The sequence below is a fragment of the Paramisgurnus dabryanus genome, chromosome 16 (assembly GCF_030506205.2).
Source record: "Paramisgurnus dabryanus chromosome 16, PD_genome_1.1, whole genome shotgun sequence".
Lineage (NCBI taxonomy): Eukaryota > Metazoa > Chordata > Actinopteri > Cypriniformes > Cobitidae > Paramisgurnus > Paramisgurnus dabryanus.
Genome location: NC_133352.1, coordinates 16,036,998 through 16,057,856, shown reverse-complemented (window position 1 = coordinate 16,057,856; position 20,859 = coordinate 16,036,998). Strand labels below are relative to the sequence as shown.

Genomic DNA, 20,859 nt, shown 5'->3' with positions numbered 1-20,859 from the left:
GTTTCACGGTGACAATCTTTCATCTGGGACAGCCAATAATCATTTAGTGTATCCCGGGCTTTCATTTTCGGTTCCTCCAATGGTGGCATTGTCAGATTTAGCTTAAGTTTTGGGAACATTTTTGTCCATAGTTGTGGTGAATCTACAGTACATGAAATTTTGAGGCAAAGTGGTTGTTAACATTTTATAGAGCATGGCACAATTACAAGCTGATCGTGTCACAACAGTGTTTTAAACTACGCATGACCATGCATCTCTTAGTATTCATCTTAGTATCTTTGTATGGTCCATTTCATTGGCACACTTGGCTGGCAAAGGACAACAGCCTTTTCATTTCTTAGAGATTTAAGGCTTCCGACATTAAGCTGTGTCAGAGACAGGTTTTGTGATTTTAGTGCTCTGTTTTGCCTTTGGATATCTTTGCTGTTTTCAAACAAAGACACTCTCTGTCTGGAAACGCTGCTATAATGCTGGATTTTAAAAAGCCTTATTTTCAGGTGTAAGAGGGTCAAACCAGAGTTTGCAACCAAGCAAAGCTTTTACAGTATTTACATTTACAGAGATCTCTGGGGATAACATACAGTATATCGTATACTCAGAATCTTCTAAAATAAGTTTTTTTGACCCACAGTCTGCAGTACAGCAATGGTGGGAGGTGTCACAGTGGGTAGCACCTTTGCCTCATAGCAAGAAGGTCCCCGGTTTAAAGCTGCAATGAAATAAAAATTAAAAACTGCTGACTTATCTGTGAGCTTCATTATTTTTTATAAATTCCTGTGCCCTCATAATCTTTCATTAAAGATGCAAATCTCCTCCCCTTCTCGAAACAATTATTTTCGGTCATATGGTATGGCAGGTTGGGCAGGGTCCAGGAAAAAAATTGTAGCAATTTGCAACTTGACCCAACATCAAATGAACCAATCAGGACGAATTCAAGTCTAGCCCTCCCTTTTTTCATTTCACTCAGATTTACGTCACCACGGGAAAATAAGACAATTGCTACTTACGTTTCATGGTGACTTTAAGCCCCAGGTCGAGCTGGGTTTAGGGTTAGGTTGTGTGAGTTTGCATGTTTTCCCTTTGTCAGTGTGGTTTACTCGCGTTTCCTCCCACAGGCCAAAAACATGCAGGTAAGATGAATTGGAAATGCCAAATTGGCTTTCCCCCAACATATGTATGAATCAACTTGTGTTTGGATTAACCAGTTCTCACCATGAATATAGCCATAGATGCTGGAATGGCATTAAGAAAAAATAAAATATCAATAAGTCATAAATGGTTCCAAGCTGTCACTGGGGCGCCGTGGTACCCTTTCGAAAAGTATACTTTTACACCTTAAGACTTATAGTACCTCAGAGGTAGGCCTACATATATTGGTACCAAAAAGTGCATATTAGTAGCTAAGAGGTACATTTTGGTACTTAAAGGAATAGTCCATTTTCTTAAAAGAAAAATCCAGATAATTTACTCACCACCATGTCATCCAAAATTTTGATGTCTTTCTTTGTTCAGTCGAGAAGAAATTATGTTTTTAGAGGAAAACATTGCAGGATTTTTCTCATTTTAATGGACTTTAATGGACACCAACACTTAACACTTAACTCAACACGTTACAGAGTTTTTCAAAGGAGTTTCAAAGGACTATAAACGATCCCAAACGAGGCATAAGGGTCTTATCTAGCGAAACGATTTTCATTTTTTAAAAAGAAAAATAACAAATATACACTTTTAAACCACAAGTTCTCGTCTAGATCCAGTCCTGAAAGCGTCAGCGTGACCCCACTCAATACGTCATGACGTCAAGAGGTCACAGAGGACGAACGCGAAAATCCGGCCCAGTGTTTACAAGTGTGTTGAAAAAGAGGACCGTTCCTACGTTGTTGTTTGTGGAATGATACTAATTAATGTCTTTGTGTCAGTTTATTGTTTACAATGGTCCGCAAATGTGCGTTTCATATATGTAACACGTGACCTCACTACGTCATTACGCATTTACTTTAGGTCGCGCTGGACCAGATCTAGACGAGAAATTGTGGTTTAAAAGTGTATATTTGTTATTTTTATTGTCAAAAATGAAAATCGTTTCGCTAGATAAGACCCTTATGCCTCGTTTGGGATTGTTTACAGTCCTTTGAAACTCCGTTGAATAAAAACTGTTACGTGTTGAATTAAGTAATAAATGTTGGGCTCTATTAAAGTCCACTAAAATGAGAAAAATCCTGCAATGTTTTCCTCAAAAAACATAATTTCTTTTCGACTGAACAAAGAAAGACATCAACATTTTGGATGACATGGTGGTGAGTAAATTATCTGGATTTTTCTTTTAAGAAAATTGACTATTCCTTTAATGTATAAAAACCTGTATGAAGAGCGTTCCATATCATTGATTTCTTTCAGTTAGTATTCTGCCTATGAAGACTAGGTTTGAAACTGAGCTAATAGCCTATAGTTGCACATCCTCAGGTCTTTACAACACTGGGTTATTTTCTCTGACGTCAGTACAGTAAAACATGAACAAGGCAAAAAAACAGGTAAACGAGACAACAGCTTTCATAAGATCTTATTCATCTGAAAGCAAACAGACGTAAAAACATTTTATAGAACCAGGTCACTTCAACTTCAAGTTTAATACAAAAGCCAACATACAGTATATAACACCAGTTAAAGAAGAAGATCGTGCAAAGAAAGAGAGAAAATGTCCCCATCATTTTGAAATCAACAAGGCCAAATGCAACGGTTTCATCTTACATGTTCTGTTAAATGTAAGTGACCTTGAGAAGATGGACGGTAATGTTTTCTATGAGACACATGAGTTTTTGCCTGAGTGACTGATGTTTTTGAAATGTTTGAAAAGCAGCACTTAACTGCTGCATGTTTTATGAAAGCAATCGAAACAGATCACATTATCACCATGGCTTCTTAATCTGCATTAACGTGGACTGACAGTGATGTGATGAAATGAACGTCTCCCACTGTGCATTTACACAATGTTTGGGTTCATCTGAGTTTGTATACAGCAAAGGAAGATATAGTAATCTATTTGCTCATTCATCTGGAGAAAAATTGAACTGCGTTTACCATGCTGACACCACACTTATAGCTTAGATGATCCCTAAACGTCTAGCTTCCAACAAGAGTCATGTTAGAAGAGACAGACGGCAGATCGTTTGGCTAGTTTGCCAGACACTAGATGAAAAACAAATGAGAACGATCATTCAATAAATAAGTGGTTCTCAACCATATGCTACATGAAAATGCCATGCAAGCGTAATGTACATAGTTATGGTCGCAAAAATCCAATCAAACTCATTTTCTAGCCAACATGGGTGTACCTTCAAACCCCCAAACATTTAAAAACCTTGTTAGTTTAATAAATTGTCTGGGCCCTGAAAATCAATAGATGATCATCATAAGCCAATTCAGATAAAAATGAAGAGATAGAAGTCATTTACACTTTAAACATATGTTTCAATTCAAAATAAAATCCTAAGAGGTTCATGAGATTTTATCATGAGTCGAACATGACTTTTAGAAATAAGCATCGATCCCAGATGATACACAAGTGATCAGAATAAACATTATATATTCTGTTCAGTGTCCTTAGGATCAACATTTTTAAACCCCTGCATGAGAACTTACGAAAAAGCTGAAACTTTATTCCAGTTTCATTTTTCTGCACATAAAATATAAAATATGAAAAGCTAAAATATAGCATGATAAGGAAAAATAAACATTAGATCAGACAGAGCATTTTGTTTAAATTGATTATCCAAAATGCCAAAGCAATTATACTTCTTTTAAACAATAGTAATTTTACAGTATATAACTTTCAAACAGTAATATACTGTAAGACAGACCGCAACGCTTTGTGAATTCATAAGAACTGAGTAAACATGAAAAATTGAATAGGCTGTGTCAGTGTTTGTCAGATTATTTTTGTAGAGTAGTGTAGTATATTTGGTTTAGTCTACATTTTTTTGAGAATTGAGAATCGTAAAATTGTGTTTCAAAGCAATGGGCACTTCCTATTTGGTGCTATATGGTAAATCTATTTAAGTTAGGAGGAGAGACCATAAACAGCCTGTTCCTAATTCCCAAAAAAAGCTAAATAAGCAGTCATGTAAAGTTGTTTCAAGCCAGTCATAGGCTGTGTATAAAGACTGTAGCGCTTCTAAAACAATGCTGGTTATTTGAAACAATGGCATGAGTTTAGGGGATCAAAAAGGAATTTTCAATCACATACAGACACGAAATGTGTTAACTAACATTTAACTAACAAACCCTGGCTAAATAAAATAAATGTTTTATTTAAACAATTGTGCTAACTGAGTCAAACCTACAATTACTGAAATGTACTGTAACAGCAAGCCTGATCTATGTATTTATATTATGTTTGTTGCGGGCATCTTCACACCAAGTTCTCTCTTATATAGACCGTTTCAGCAGTAACAACATAAACAAGCGCCTGTCGCGGTCCACACGTAACTTCCGGTAAACTCCGCTAAGAGTAAATAACAACAAAGTTCTTTAAACGTAGTTTATTTATATAACAAGCAAAAAAACAACACATAGATTACCTAGGAAACCAAAACATTTGTTATTTTCGACGAGGCATTTGTTCAAGAGATCAGTTTAGCAACTAGTCAGACCATTAAAAAAACTGAAACCGGAAGTAAGGTTCAGATCCAGACGTTTATCACGTGCGTCCGATGAAACCGTCTATACTTGTTAGACCTGGAAGATAGAATTATTATTACTGAAATATCGCAAACGTGAAATATCGCATAATGCATTTAGCAATAACTGAATACTTTGAATTAGGGATGCACCGATATGATTTTTTTTGGGGCCGATACCGATTTAAACAGACAACTTCTGGCCGATACCGATATTAAACACTTGTATAACCAGAAAGAACTGTTGTATAAAATACTATACAGTTGGTCTATTAGCAAGTTTATTTCTGCATCAAATTATTTTTACTGGATAACATGGATTGGATCTAATTAACATTCAACTGACCAACATAATAAGAGAGGCACAAATTAAGCTAAAACTGTCAGGACTCTGCCTTGAAGTCTTGTGTTATATTTGTATTTTGTCATGGGGGCAGATTTCTGGCAGTCCCAGGCCTTATGTGGAGGCTCATGCCTTGTTTACTGCGGCATGTGCCTCCGGTGTCTTGTCATTGTCCCCGCCCCCCTCGTCCTCCTGCTTATTGTTAATTATTACTTACTCCCATCACCTGTTCCCTCCTCGTTATCTTGTTTAGTTTCTCGTATATAATGTTCTCTTGTCCTTGTTTCTATGCAGGTTCATTTTGTATTGTCCATGTGATCCAGTCGTGTCTATTCTAGTCAAAATATCTAGTCTAGTTTATCTGTCTATTGTGAGTCTAGTTTAGTGTTTAGTCTTTGTCAAGCCTCTTGTTTAATGTGTTTACCCCCTCGTGGGTTTTTGTTTTTGTGTCATAATAAAGTGTTTTCTGTTAAACCCCGACATCCTTTTGCACTTGGGTTCTCTCTCTGCTGTTCCTGACAAAAACAAATATAATAAGACAACATGACAACCTTCAAAGGTGGTATTTGCAATTCAGCATTTATTTTATTAACAACATTAACTCTTTTTTTTTTTTTTTTTTTACATATAATGGATTTCTTTATGCAGTTAATTCATAAACAATCGGTATCTGCCTTTCTCGTGCTATTGCCGATATACGGATGGTTTCAAATTCAGCAAAAATCGGCCGATAAATATCGGCGGCGATACATCAGTGCACCACTACTTTGAATACATCAAAAAGTTTTGAATAATTCAAAAAGTTATGTATAGTCAATGTTATTTTTGTTGATACCAGTGAGTGATACCCATTTTTGTAAAGATTGTAAAATGTACTTTGACTATTTCATTTTCAGTTTTTAAATCTATTTTATTATAATTCAAATTGATTGTACAAACTTTAAGCATTATTCTATCCCTTTAACTTGTTGTATGTTTTGTATCCAGTCCCATATGGTAATGTCAATCATCTTTAGAAGTACTTCTACACACACATTTCTATAATATCAGTGTAAGTGAGAAGTGAAATGTCTTAAGTGCACGGATCAGTTCTCATGCCAAATTCACTGCGACACATGATTATTGCATCCACACTATCAGCACAGCCCAGCCACTGTTGGCTTTTTAAGTGAAGAGAGAATCTCAGCTCTGTGTACTAAAGATGAAGACCTCTAGCTTCGCTCTGGAGATCTAAGAATCAGGCGGCACAGCAAAAATGTGCTCTCTCTTTATTTCTGATACTAAAGCATTTTCAGTATCATCTGTTCTGCCCTCGAGACCCAATGCAGATTATTCTTCAGTGTCTGATTTTAGATTCAGAATTAATAATAAAAAAAGAATTCACATATAATGTTAATGTTACGCAGTGAGTATTGACATACATTACATGAGTGCATGGCTTCTACTTCAAGATCATCCCTATAGGCCACAACTTTAAGGAAAGGTGCAAATCAAGACAAAGGTCTCCAAAGCATTATTAATGAGGAATTGATCTCTTTGTATTTTCACGTTGATGAGAAACATTACTTTTTATAAGAACCCCCCAAAAAAGTTTTGTGGCTACGTTATTGTGGACTTCATGTTTGTTAGCTGTGAAGCCATCTACATTCGAATGTACACCTAAAATTTTAAAGATATGTATATTAAAAATGTATTTAATCTTACTCTTTAGAAAAAATTACTATAAATATTCATGACTTAGGGGCCAATCACACTATAAGTTGCTTTGGATACATATATATATATATATATATATATATATATGGATATATAGCTTCTTCCAAACGCATAAATGAAAATGAAGAAACAAATTATTTCTCAATAGGGTATAAAAAAAAATCTGATTAATCTTGATATCAGTGGTGTATAAAACCCTTACAAAATGAACTGTACTGTTTTTATTACCTTAGAATTAGGTGTTTTTTTCTACATACATCTTCCTTACATGAAAGTCGTGCCATGTTTCTACAGTAGCCCTAAACGGACAAACTGTTCTATAGAGGGCGCTTTGTTACTAGGTGGTCTTAAACAATGACGTGGCAGCTACCGCAGCTTTACTATGGATTTCGAAAGGGAGGGGTAAGCTGTGGACTGAGCTGTGGACGGTAGTTGCAATTCAGTCTCACCACTAGATGGTGCTAAACATTCTACACATTGGACCTTTAAGGTATAGGGCTCTATCTTACACCCGGCGCAATGAAGCGCAATGCGCGACGCAAGTGTCTTTTGCTAGCTGCGCAATTATCTTTTTCACGTTTAGCGCCACGTTGTTTAAATAGCAAATGCATTTGCGCCCCCTTTTGCGCCCATGGGCGTTCTGGTCTGAAAACGAGGTGTGTTCAGGCGCATTGTTGGCGCGTTGCTATTTTGAGGCACAATCGTTTTTTTTTGTTATTTAAAGAGCGCATTAGTAATATACGCCTATAAACGGGACATACGGGACAACAACGCGGGTTTGCTTATCACATACATGAATGGGAGCAGCACAAAAACGCTTTTAAATATGAAAGATTAAAGGATTGAATGTAAAAGATTATTATTGTGTCTCTTGGACATAAATGAGGACCGATTATGAGACGTTAGGCGTATAGAGCAGCTTCACCTGAAGTAAATAAATGCTCCGCTTTAAACAAATGCATCTATTTTTAAATGTTTTTTTAATGCTACCTCACAGATTTATTGTTTATGATGACTCTGTACCTGTGGATATGGTGAGATGAGAAACATTTTTAAGTAATGCTTAAAAAAAAACTCATGACGCTGTCCAAGTGCTGAAACGTGCGGAGAGCCGTTTGTAAATTCTTTATCTCCTGTTTGTTAGAAATAAAGTATTTTTAGAGTACAAACCTTTTCTAACATACTTGTAAATTATATTTTGATGATATTGGATAGCCATACATTTACAGCAATTAAAAGCCTGCTTTTTTACTTCCATGACTAAAAGAAAACGGGTTTTAAAGGTTTTAATAAAAAAAAAAATTTTAATACAAGTGAAAAACAACACAATTATTTAACATTAATCTTAAACTGGGGATCTTCTTCCTCCACTTAGTTTTTCAGTTTACAAAGTCCGTCATCTAAATAGATATTAGACATAGCGCCAGCGCAACTGGCTTTTAAAGGGGATGAGAGCTGAGACTCTCATTGGTTTATTGCACGTTACGCCCAAAATACCCCCATTACTCATTAAAAAAGAAGGACCAACCCTTTTCAACCATGCGCTCGGCGCACAAACAATTTTTCCCGTCGTTAAATTAGCAAAAATGGATTCGGACACGCCCATTTAGACGTTGCGCTGTGCGCTTTAGACAATGCGCTTAGATCTTTAAATTAGAGCCCGTAGCCTCTAAAATCAATTTACCAATTTTAAGCAAGTTGATCTTATTTTACAGGTGACATGTAGATTTTTTTACTGAAAGACAAGTATAAATTCAGAAAATATTGCAAGTTTTTGCAGTGATACAGAACATAAACCACACTGAAGACAATGACAACTGTGACAGTTGTTTACTTTGAGCGAGTTAAGTAAGCAACTCAAGCCTGACCTGAAGTCAGTCATATTTAAATATTGGGTGTTATGTATGTCTGGTAACTAAAGAGGGTCTATACTAAATGGTTAGTGGAGTGTCCAGATTGTATAGGCCACAAACTTTGATTAGGAACTTTCGGACATGTCTATTTGTAACTGCCCAGCACAAAGCCTGATGAACTGTGAAGGTTGTTTGACACATCTTCACACCTGAGACTCACACGCTGTGCCATTAATATTCAGAAACAGACCATAATAGCAAAAATAAATACTATGGAAGTCAATGGGTACCGTCAACCATGTTCTTATCATCATGTATCAAAATATCTTCTTTTGTGTTCCACAGAATAACCCATACATGGGTAAGTAAATGATGAAATGATTTTTACTATCCCTTTATTACTTTAATATCCCAAACCAATGCAGAGCTTCTTCATCTGATTATGATATTTCTGTATTCAATACTTGTTTTCCAGCACAATGTGTTCAAGATAAAGATTTCAAATGAAGTATTGTACAAAAGGCAATGAATTATTACAAATTTCTTTAGTCCTTTACAATTTCACTTCAGACTGAACATGTGGGAAACATTTTCATCAATATGCATTAGCTCTACCAAGAGAGAAAACTCCACATGCAGTTACTTTTCTCTTTTAGAAAAGAATATTAATTTTATTTTATTCAGCGAACGCTGCAATAGACACAGCTGAAGTCCAACTGGCCCAAGGTCAAGACTGGATGTTATTCACACCCGTATCACATATGGCATTATGTTCGTACTGGGTCATGTTTGAAAAACATGAAGGCGAGGAGATAAACAAATGCATTTCACATCACGACCACCGTGTCACATGACATTTCCATTCACTTCTATGTCAAAAAAAAGGCAAACTGTGTTAACAAAACATTATCTAGCAGAATGCCCCGAGCAATTTAAACTAAAAAGGCCCATCTCTCCCTAGCCCCTGCCACCCATGTCGCAGATGACATTATCACACAGGGTTTTAAAAAAAACACAATGTTTACAATGCTCAGTTTAACAACTAACTGAATATAATCCCACAGCTGCACATCCGATTACTTCCCAATACAACAATGCTATCAATTTTCCCTGTACGCATTAGAGCCATTAACATGACCATTGAAATGGTGGCAATAATGCTTTAATGTTTTGGCATTAAACCAGTTGAAAGTAAATAGGTCACACAACGCAAAAAAAAAAAAACACACGTGCAACACTACTGATTTACACAATATTATTACACAAACCAATACTGAAATTGTACTATGCATCACTACTCTGTTATGAAGTATTAGTATGATAACATACTTGTATGTTATTTAAACTTATTACACATCTTGCTGGAATGCTTCATTCTGATTGGCCAGTCGTGATTTTCCATGTTTGTTATTTCCAGATAATAACCACACAAAATTTATAACACACGGAAACCTGAATGATGCAAACCATTTTGACAGGTACACTGCAAAAATTATTTTCAAGAAAAAAATGTCTTAGTATTTTTGTCTTGTTTTCAGTAAAATATGTAAAAATTCTTAAATTAAGATGCTTTTTCTAGATGAGCAAAACAACCCAAGAAAATAAGTCTAGTTTTTAGACCAAAAATATCAAATTTAAGTGATTTTGTGCATAAAACAAGGAAAAAAATCTGCCAATGGGGTAAGCAAATTTTTCTTGAATTTAGTGTTTAAAAGATTTTTTTGCTTACCCCATTGGCAGATTTATTTGCTTGTTTTATGCACAAAATCACTTACATTTGATATTTTTGGTCTAAAAACTAGACTTATTTTCTTTTTTCGTTTTGCTCATCAAGAAAAAGCATCTTAGTTTAAATATTTTTAGATATTTTTACTGAAAACAAGAAAAAAATACTAAGAATTTTTTCTTGAAAATATTTTTTTGCAGTGTACAGTTTAATATTACACAAAAATGTAACATAAATGTCTTTTAATAACATTTATTTATTATTTATTATTATATTTACAAATAATTAAACCAAAATAGTGTGACATTTGAACGTCTTGTCTTGAAAACAACCTGCTGCCTATACATTACCCCTTACTTAGCCGTGTGTCATTCCTTACCAGTATTCTTTCTGTGGACCACAAATGTACACAATTTTGGGAATAAAAAAAAACTTTTCACAGCTCATAGTGATTACTACGCATTGTAAGCTATGTCCTACGCTGAAACTCTCTGGTGAATGCACATTGGCCGCTACCGGAAGCTGGTTATTATAGTTTAAAATATGGATATTTTTCTTACAAAATCACATCGATTACCTTTAGAAAGCCTTTTTTAACCCCTTGGAGCCATGTGGATTACTTCTGTGAAAGATGGATGCAATTTTTTTAGCTTGAAAGTCATTGACCCTGTTTCTACCATTATACAATTTAGAGGAGCCAGGACATTTACTAAAATAACTCAAATTGTGTACGTCTAAAATTTGATGGACATATTTATCATGGATAGCTTAAGGACGAGTAAATCATTAACATTAAAGGTAGGGTAACAGATTTGATCCTGAAACATTTTTAGTTATGCTGGTTAAAAGTCTCCTCACATCCTGATAGCAATCACTGTGTTAAGTTGTTTAAATGTATTTGTAAAAATGTATGTCATCTGTGAAAGGCGTAGGACCAAAAAATTTTCAACAAATCATAGATTTCGGTCCGAACGGACGTTTCCTTTTATGTCCCTCATACGTAAGCGTAATTTGAATTCCCACCGCGCAGCGAGTCCACGCAGATACCATACGTCATCGGCGCGTTCACGTGCGCTCTGTCTGTAAACAGCGAGAACACCAAACTTTTCTGCTGAATTGACAACCTACACAGGAGCAACAAAACTAAATGCATCTTTTATAACAACAACAGCAAAAACTGCCTGGATTAGCAAGAGCAAAAACCCAAATTAACATCAGTAACTTTAGTGCTTTACCACGAGATGCAAACAGCTACAGGAGGCAAAGGGTCTGAAAGGGTCGTTGCACTGTTTATTTTGGTAAGGTAGGTACGCGATATGTTTGTATTGAGATGGATTCAGATATTCTACTTTGATGAAACGTTGTGTTGCTTATGAAATTTGTGTTCGTTTACGGATTAGCATAACGATATAGTTACTACGTCTACACAATCGAACGTGTGCTTAAACTAATTCTGATGTAAACACGTTGTTTATGTTGGTTATTTTGGAAGTGTTATTCACTTTGTACTGCAAAGTTTTCTCACTGGTGAATGAGACATGAGACGTGACCGTCTGATCTGTGCGTGTTCATGTGTTTGGAAAGAGGCGTGACTTTGGAGAGCGATTTGACTTGAGGGTGGGATCGGGATTTCATTGCTAGGCGGCTACCGTTAGCATTTTTCAAAATGTGTTACCCTACCTTTAAGATTAGAATATAAAGATCAAAATACTGCTTATGGAAGTGTAAGCTGTGTTAACAGACTGAGGAGTGTTCAACGTTACCACCTACTGACGTAAACGCTATCAGCGCAGAACAGACACTGCAGGAATCATGTGAGATCACACCTCACGTGTCAAACAGGAATGAACAATCTCAGCTCTGAAAAAAATCAATATAACCAGCTGTTTCTAAAAATATTTACCTACAGAGGCTCGGGATGTGGATGTAGGGAGGGTGGGCAAGCGCACGTGGCTTTCAATTTACATGTTTAGAGGGTCCAAAACAAAATGACCTTCAATATAGCAAAAAAGCACACTGACGACCAACTCAGGCTTACCCAAATATGGAACATATTTAATTTCAAAGCCCCATCCATTCTGTTATGCTCAAGGCCCAGCCAATTTCAGAAATCAGGGTGACAATAGATTAAAAAATAGCCTTCAACTAACAATGACAAATGCTCTGCGAATTGATTGAAAGCAACCTTGAGCTGTGCTTAAAATGGAAACTGTTTGACGCTCGCGTGAACTCGTACCCAATGGCTAATGGATTTTGCTACAAGACAGCTACCGTGCAGAAGTTAAGTTTGGGAAAGGGGTGGGTGCATGTAAAGTTGCTTGTTGTATTAGGACTTACATGTGAGGCATACGAGGGCCACACGGATGCTGAGGTCCACCGCCAGCGCCCACCTGGTGCTGCACCGCGCCTGTGCCGGCGGGATCAGGATTTCTGCTGAGACGTAGAACTGCAGCGCGTAGGTGATGTAGATTCCAAATGAGTAAAGCAGCTTCACGGTCTGATATAGCCTGATAAAAGATAAAGAGATGAGCCACATCAATTGACATTCGCTCCTCCAAACTAAAATGTTGATCATTTCTGCAGCCATTTATGTCATATTGATCGCAGGATGGAGCTATTTTATTAAAATTATTTCACCAATAAAAATAAAATATCAAAAGCGTAATTATGAGCAATCATGAAGGATTTTCTCTGTAGTCACACTGCACCGTCACTAATGGCAACAAATGAATGAAGGATGGACACATCTGCTTCTGCAAACAACATTGAATCGACTACTTCTCCTTTGACATCCTCATTCCCTGCAGATTCACCCTACTGACAGATTCAGGTGTGGTGACGCATTTGGGACTGTGCCCATTTTTTAAATCGGTCATCTTTTTTCTCCACTTGGGCTCAATGGCCAGTTTAAACAGCTTATTCTGTATTCACCTGTCGTGTGAGCATGCAAAAGCTTCACAACTCACACCTAATTTTAATATTTTAAAGGCCTATTCACAGCAAGTTAGGAATGTGACGGTGAGGAAACTTTTAAATCAGCAGCAATGCCCTCGTTTATATGAAGTGCTTGAAGTGACCCGGTGCAAGCTGGTACTTCTGTTATGTTGTACGAATGAAAGCCGGCCCGTCCTAAGATTTTGGACTGAGCACCTTTCTTCATTTCAAACGCTTCTTGAATGGTGGGTTCATTATTATTCTTGGTAAAAAAAAACACAACAACAAAACGACAAAATGTCGAACTCACGTATATTAAACTTTATTACAAAACAAATAAGCGTGCGGCTTCTGCCATGGTCTTGTTAGTCAGCTGGCGTCACCTCACTCTCATTGAAAAATAAAATCTGAAATCTGCTGCTCATTTGTACTGTGACTCACGTTCAGCTCGCACTGAATTGATCAGACACTTTCCGTTTTTAATTATAGTGTCTGCTCTCTAACTGAACTAAAAAAATGGGGGGCGGTGGGCAACTGATGTAATCGGTAAAAGGGTGACCATTGTGAAGCACCGGTAACACCAGCTATTACAACAAGCCTACACCAAGTTCACAATATTTTAAATGCATTTCATGATGAAATGTGGGCTGCATGCGAAAGCTCTAAAATGCTGCCTCCGATCCAAGGCATGATTGAATCCAATGTTAGGTTTACTTCCTGTCTCCTAAGATACTTTCAATTGTCCTGTCCCACAATTCTTTGTGTAGGGCGTGCACTGGGAATGTGATTGGTCGAGCCTGGTCGAGTTCAAAAAATTAAATGTCGGCCAAGATGGCGTCTGGGGCACAAATGTAGTGTAAATAAAGTTATATTTTCACTTTTTACATTTTTTAATTGCATTTCTATTGAGAAATTAGTATTGTAATATAGGATTAGTAATCACAAAGGCGCTTTCTGTTTATATTTCAAACTGAATTTTTTTACACTGCCTATAAGGTCTGCCCGAATGCATTTAAAAGTCAACAAAAACAACAAGGCAACAAGTTTCTGATCCTGCCAAGGTTTCTTCTATGACTGGGGTTATTGTTTGGATGGCTCAGAGTTGATTTGTTGTCCCAAAAGTTTGGCATTGAACTTGGAAAGATTTGCTGCATTTTTTTTTTACATATTTTGTTGCATTGTATCATTTAATTGCATTGGACTTGGGGCAAAAATGCCAAGGAGGTTTACTTTATATTATTGGTAAAAAAATTAAATTCCACCTTTTTATTTGTTTTTATTTATTATAGATGAAACTCAAGCATAAGTCAGTTGCCACAAAGACTTGCACATTGTATGTACATTCTGGTATGCCTTTCTTAACACTAAAGATCAATGTTTTTTTGCTAACACTTTACAATAAGGTTCTTTTAGTAAACATTAGTAATTGCTTTAACATAAACAAACAATGAATAATGTAGTTTTTAACATGTATTAATTCTTGTTAATGTTTCAAAGGACTATAAATGATCTCAAACGAGGCATAAGGGTCTTATCTAGCGAAACAATTGTCATTTTTGACAAGAAAAATAAAAAAAATGCACTTTTAAACCACAACTTCCTGTCTAGATCCGGTCGTGATGCGTCAGCGTGACCCCACCCAATACATCATGACGTCAAGAGGTCACAGAGGACGAACGCGAAACTCCGCCCCAGTGTTTACAAGTGTGTTAAAAGAGGACCGTTCCTACGTTGTTGTATGTCAACTGATACTAATTAATGTCTTTGTGTCAGTTTATTGTTTACAATGGTCCGCAAATGTGCGTTTTATATATGTAACACGTGATCTCCCTACGTCACTACGCATTTCCGTTAGGTCACGCTGGACCGGATCTAGACGAAAAGTTGTGGTTTAAAAGAGCATATTTTTTAATTTTCTTGTCAAAAATGACAATCGTTTCCCTAGATAAGACCCTTATGCCTCGTTTGAGATCATTTATAGTCCTTTGAAACTCCGTTGAAAAAAACTGTTAAGTGTTGAGTTAAGTATTAAATGTTGGGCTCTATTAAAGTCCATTAAAAAATCCTGGAATGTTTTCCTCAAAAAACATAATTCTTAATTCTCAATAACTTCTGGACTGAACAAAGAAAGACATCAACATTTTGGATGACATGGTGGTGAGTAAATTATCTGGATTTTTCTTTTAAGAAAATTGAATATTCCTTTAACAGTTGCAACGAGTGATTTTATAATTGTATAAGCTAATGCATTTTTTAATGCATTTTATGAATGTATGAGCTACTGCATTAACCAATGTTATAAATACAACTATTTATTATAAAGTGTTACCAGTATAATGAATATCAAATATCAGAAAACGTGATACTTCAGTTGCATTACAAATAATATAGGTAACACTTCACAATAAGATTGTACTAGTTAACATTAGTAAATGCATTAACTAACCTGAACAACTAAACAATGAGCAATACAGTTTTGCAGTAGACATGAGCCGGTTATTGGTTTCAAGGTATACCGAGGTTTTAAACAGTCAAGGTTTTAAAACAACTAAAATGTTCTCTGATATCATCTCCAAGGTATGAGCCGTGTTTATAAAAAATTCATTAAATTATTAAGTCATGTGACGGATTTGATGTTTACATTAAATATACATTACAAAAATAGTATATTTTTTGAAAGCATATTATAATTTAAAGGCTTTATTTTTACCTGCCATTTAAAAAAACACATTTTAGATTTTAGTGTTGCAATGGTAATACCGCAACACTGAAACCGTGATATTTTTGCTTAAAATCATCATACCGCCAGAAACTTATACCGGCCCATGTCTATTTTGCAGCATGCATTAATTCTTGTTAAAGTTAGTTAATGTCCACAGAGACTGTCTATATAGTCTAACATGTATTTATGCCAAATTTGTCACGATTTCTTTAATTCGTATGGTAAATTTATGACATTACTGACACTCACCAACACAAAGGTAAATTTAACGTGATGCTGCCCCGAATGTTCTCTCCAAAGCCGATGTAACCAATGGTGCCCATAGTGATGTAGAGGACGGTGACAATACCCATGCCGAGATAAAGAACCATGGTGAATTTTTTGGGATTCTGCATCTTATTCTCAAGTGGTAAAACCTGAAAATGATAATGATATGACAGTTTTTGAGAATTTAATAATATCACTTTAATACCATTTCTATGGCATACACAAACATATTGGCAGAGAAAAAATAAATAAAACTTACAACTCCAATTCCCTCAAAGGCGAATATTGCTGTTCCAAAGAAGAGAGGATAATCGACTCCTCTTCCAGCCAATGGAAGATCAATCGGATATGGAATATTCTGCAATCATGACAAAATGTTTGATAGGTAGTGACATTCAGAAAAAGTTTAAACATATTGTTTTAAATTTTTTCAAAATCTTACTTATTCAGAGATGCTAATTAACTTTATAAATGGAGCATCTTAAATAAAACGTTTATTCAATTGAAACTTGTGAAAGATTGGAATGTCATTGGAGAAAGCAGGTGGCAGCCTGCCTGCACTTGCTTGCTTGCTTTGAGGGCCATGTAAGAGAAAACATTTTTGTGTCCTTTTAGCAACTCTGAAAACATCAACGAAACCCTTGACAATTCATGATAACTGGATTGCAAACAACAAACCAACAATCTGCAGCCAACTTCCTGTTTCTATTCTACCATGGCAAATTTTCTTGCCTCTCTGAAAAATTGCATTACCCACTTGCCCATTTCTCCCTGCCTGCAGTGCCCGCTTGCTGATTACAGGCAGGGAGTCTGATTTACAGGATTTAAAGCTGGAAACAGCCTGAAAACATGTCATTTACATTTAACCCTTCATCCATAACATATGAGACTAAATCAGGAGACTGGGGTCTGAAGAATTGCCTTTCTAACCAGGATGAGAACAATCAATTCTGAAACATATTTCTTGGTACCAAAAAGTAATTGAATTGCAAGTGATATCTTCAAACAAATGCAGTATAACTTTTAACATTTATTTAGAACTACCAGCTAGTATTTAAACCCATTATAAGCTATTACTAAAACATAAGTCACTGTATATTGTTTGTCTAGACGTATGTAATGATTCGTAATAACAATTTGTGAAAAACTGAAGGGGTACATGAAATCCCGTTTGACATACTATATATGTGTCTCTGAGCATGGCTATTAATTCTGGAACTCCAAACTGTATATTGCTCATTGCATGTGGTTGTATTTTGTATGTTTGATGTAAGTTAATGCTCTCTTACCGTTAAGCAGTAGTAGTATATGAAGACCAGGCTGGCACACATGGAAATGTTTGCAAAAAAGGAAAGAGGCGCCAAGTATTTGAGGTTGCGGATAAACACCAAAACAATGATAAAGGGCAGAAAGAAGACCATGTAAAGGCGAGAATCATAGCTGGGGATCATCACTCCTGTCTCATTGGTGTGACAGTTCACAGTGGTCCCATTGGCAGTCTCAACCACCTACAATGGACGAAAATCAGCCCATGAAATATATTTGAAGAATTTACTATTATTCTTTCACAATACAACATATTATATTATTAGAAGACTGAATTTGGTAAAATTCAGGATTGGGTTTTTGTAACTGTAAATTGAAAGGCAATACTTCCCTCTAGTGGTCACATAAGGAACTTCATGCCTGGATTTATTTTTAATGCATTTGGCAGATACTTTTCTACTAAGTGACTTCAAAAAAACATAGATTGTATTGTGTGGCCCAATCCCTATCAGGAATTATTTCCCCTTCCAGTGGCTGAATCTAGCATTTACCTGTTTGACATTTTCACTGAGGAACACAAAGTACACACAGCAGAATCCCAGCTGGGTTATGTTGAGGAACAAATTCACCACACGTCTAAAAGCGAAAAAAGTCTTTACTATTTTTGTAATTCCACATTAATGCAAATGTGAACTGTTAGATCAAAGAAATGAATAAAACATGTAAATCAATTCAGTTACCTTCCCCACGCCGAATGTCTGCTTAGCCATGGTACATTCTCCATCCCATACTCTACTGCATCTCCATAGGACAGAAAGGGTTTTCCAAGCCTAGGAAGAGCAAATATACAACCCAGAGCTTAAATAGATAGTTTACACAAAATGAAAAGTACTGTCATTATCAAAAAAGATATAAAACAGCCACACAGTTGATGGTACATATTGACTTAAGTAGGAAAAACAAATACTGTGGAAGTCAGTGGGTACCGTCAACTGTGATCATTTATCAAAATATCTTCTTTTGTATCCGCAGCAAAAGAAACTCGTACAGGTTTTGAACATCATGAGGGTGAGTAAAGTATTGGGTGAACTATCCTTATAATTAACTTTCTCTTATTTGAGAAATTGTGTGATTTAACAGTTGAACAGGTATACAGAATAAACCACCATCTACGTTTACCCTGATAATATGAGCTCCTTATGGCTTTTATGTCACTTGGGAACATTTCACAGTTATTTAAGTGATCTAACAGGACCAGAATGTATATGGTGATAGAGTCAACAACATGCTAAATGAAGCAATAGAGCTTCATATAAGGATTAAAACAAGTCAATCTTCTTACTTTGCACTTAGATGATGTGCACATTTCACAAGTAGGTTCATGCAATGTACTGCCACTATGCCCATGGCCAGAAGACTTAAAGGCCCCACCTAAACAACAAGAAGAGACATCACAACATGAATAAAACTTGTGTTATATTGATATTGGTCATAGGGCATGAATGAAACAATTCTCAGTATACCTGGCTCTTCTTTTTCTAATCTCAAATGATCAAACATATTTCACAAACACAGTAACTATTAGAATTGATGTGTGGGATTTACCTCAAATTTTGGGATAATAAACTTACATATTAACAAAAACAGATACCTTTTTGTTGAGACATATCGGGCCACGTAGGCTTTTTATTTTAAACAAGACTATGCACAAGTTGATCTTATTAAAAACATACATTTTATGTAACATGCATCATAATGCTGATCCTGTGGCTAACAGAGTCACTTCATCTGTACACAACATTATGTACATAGTGTAATTATACTTTAAACAAACATACTGGATAGTTTACTCTTGCACCATACTGAAAGGTGGAGCACCGTGAGACATTAAATTAACCACCCTGCCCCATACTAAATGTCAACTGTGTACATTTAATTACACGGAAAGCTCATGATAATGTATTATGCATTATACACAGTCTGGTACAACAGTGCATAAAGTGCAAAAGTCATTTTAAAGTCTGGATAATGTGGCGCAGTTTGTTCATTTAAACTCAAATAAAACGTTATTTTACATTTATGCATACTTTATGCTACACCTTTCTTTTTTTTATCACATACGTCCGTTCCATCAAATATGTGACCTTTGCATTGCTAATGCTACCAATTGAGCTACAGGAATTAATTAGAATTTTAAAAGGAAGCCTTTTTTATTTAAATTTCACATGCATGCAATGTATGCTTAGGTCCTGTGAAAGCCAAGACTATTGATACCTGCTACATCCCAGGTCACATGAACAGACCACTGATGGTGAGAAACTAAACCACATCCCCTGAACAATCATACTTTTCTCTACACAACTGTTTGTGTTGTTTATTAAAGAACAAATGCAGTAGATCAGATGAGTAACAACCTATTGCAACACGTAGGAGAAACAAGTTATGATAGCCTAAAATGATGTTGACATAAGAAGGCCATGTTCACGCAACGACACAATAAAACATTTGTGACAGACAGCTACACACTTTTGTATTTAAAGATATTGAATAGTTCATAACAAATAAAACAAAACATCAGGACCATTTATCCCTAAATGCAAATGAGTTTAAGGGTCTTACCAGGAGTCCAGCATTCTTGACAGCCAAAGGCAAGCCGAGCAGTCCAGTGCCAATATTTCCTTTCAGTAAATGAATTAATGTCTGGAAAAAACTATGCAAGCAAAATAAATATTGTAATACAAATAAATTATCTTTAGGTTAGATATATATTCATGAAACATAAATGCATGAACAGATAATTGTTAAATACTGTATATCACTTACGAGGATCCTGCTCTGCCTCCGATTCGTTCATATTCGGGGTGCCGTGGAGATCCGGGTGAACCAATAGGCTCATCCTCATCAGGGCTCTCACTTCTTCTAGCAAAGTTTGGACCTGTGATCAACAAACAAATAAAGCTTTATCATAGTCTCAAGCAATAAAAACTGCTCTATTTTGTCGTTGCAGGATCTTATGTATCTCATTTTTTAATTTTTTATTTACACATTCAGTATCAACTCACATTTATTATGTTTGCTTTAAGCTTGACCTTAAAAACAACAGTCAGGTCGGGTTTCATCATAATGCAAAGGAAATTGGTTTACCATCCTGATAGTTGATATCAGAGGCCATGGCTGGTTTGGTGGGGTGTAATTTACCACTGATAGCTTCACTGATCAAACGCTTCCCTGCGGAGATGCTGCATTTACAGGTCCTGTGATTTCAGACAAATGAAGAGAGTTATTAACCCTACCAGAACACACAGGTGACGCACAATGTGCCCTTTCTGTGCCATAAAATCTTTTATCATCTCCCA

The 20,859-nt window shown here is 36.0% G+C and overlaps 1 protein-coding gene across 1 annotated transcript in view; it reads right to left on the bottom strand.

The window, feature by feature from the left end:
• The window catches only part of slc36a1 (solute carrier family 36 member 1), a 36,107-nt gene that overhangs the window by 13,523 nt on the left and 1,725 nt on the right, over nt 1-20,859 (bottom strand). Inside the window, exons 2-11 of the mRNA XM_065271576.2 lie at nt 20,648-20,757; nt 20,327-20,438; nt 20,123-20,213; nt 18,846-18,934; nt 18,244-18,333; nt 18,055-18,139; nt 17,527-17,745; nt 16,497-16,595; nt 16,220-16,386; nt 12,652-12,821 (exon numbers count right to left, since the gene is read on the bottom strand). Of these exons, the coding sequence (XP_065127648.1) occupies nt 12,652-12,821; nt 16,220-16,386; nt 16,497-16,595; nt 17,527-17,745; nt 18,055-18,139; nt 18,244-18,333; nt 18,846-18,934; nt 20,123-20,213; nt 20,327-20,438; nt 20,648-20,675 (1,150 nt within the window). The 5' untranslated portion in view covers nt 20,676-20,757. The remainder of the gene's footprint in view (nt 1-12,651; nt 12,822-16,219; nt 16,387-16,496; nt 16,596-17,526; nt 17,746-18,054; nt 18,140-18,243; nt 18,334-18,845; nt 18,935-20,122; nt 20,214-20,326; nt 20,439-20,647; nt 20,758-20,859) is intronic.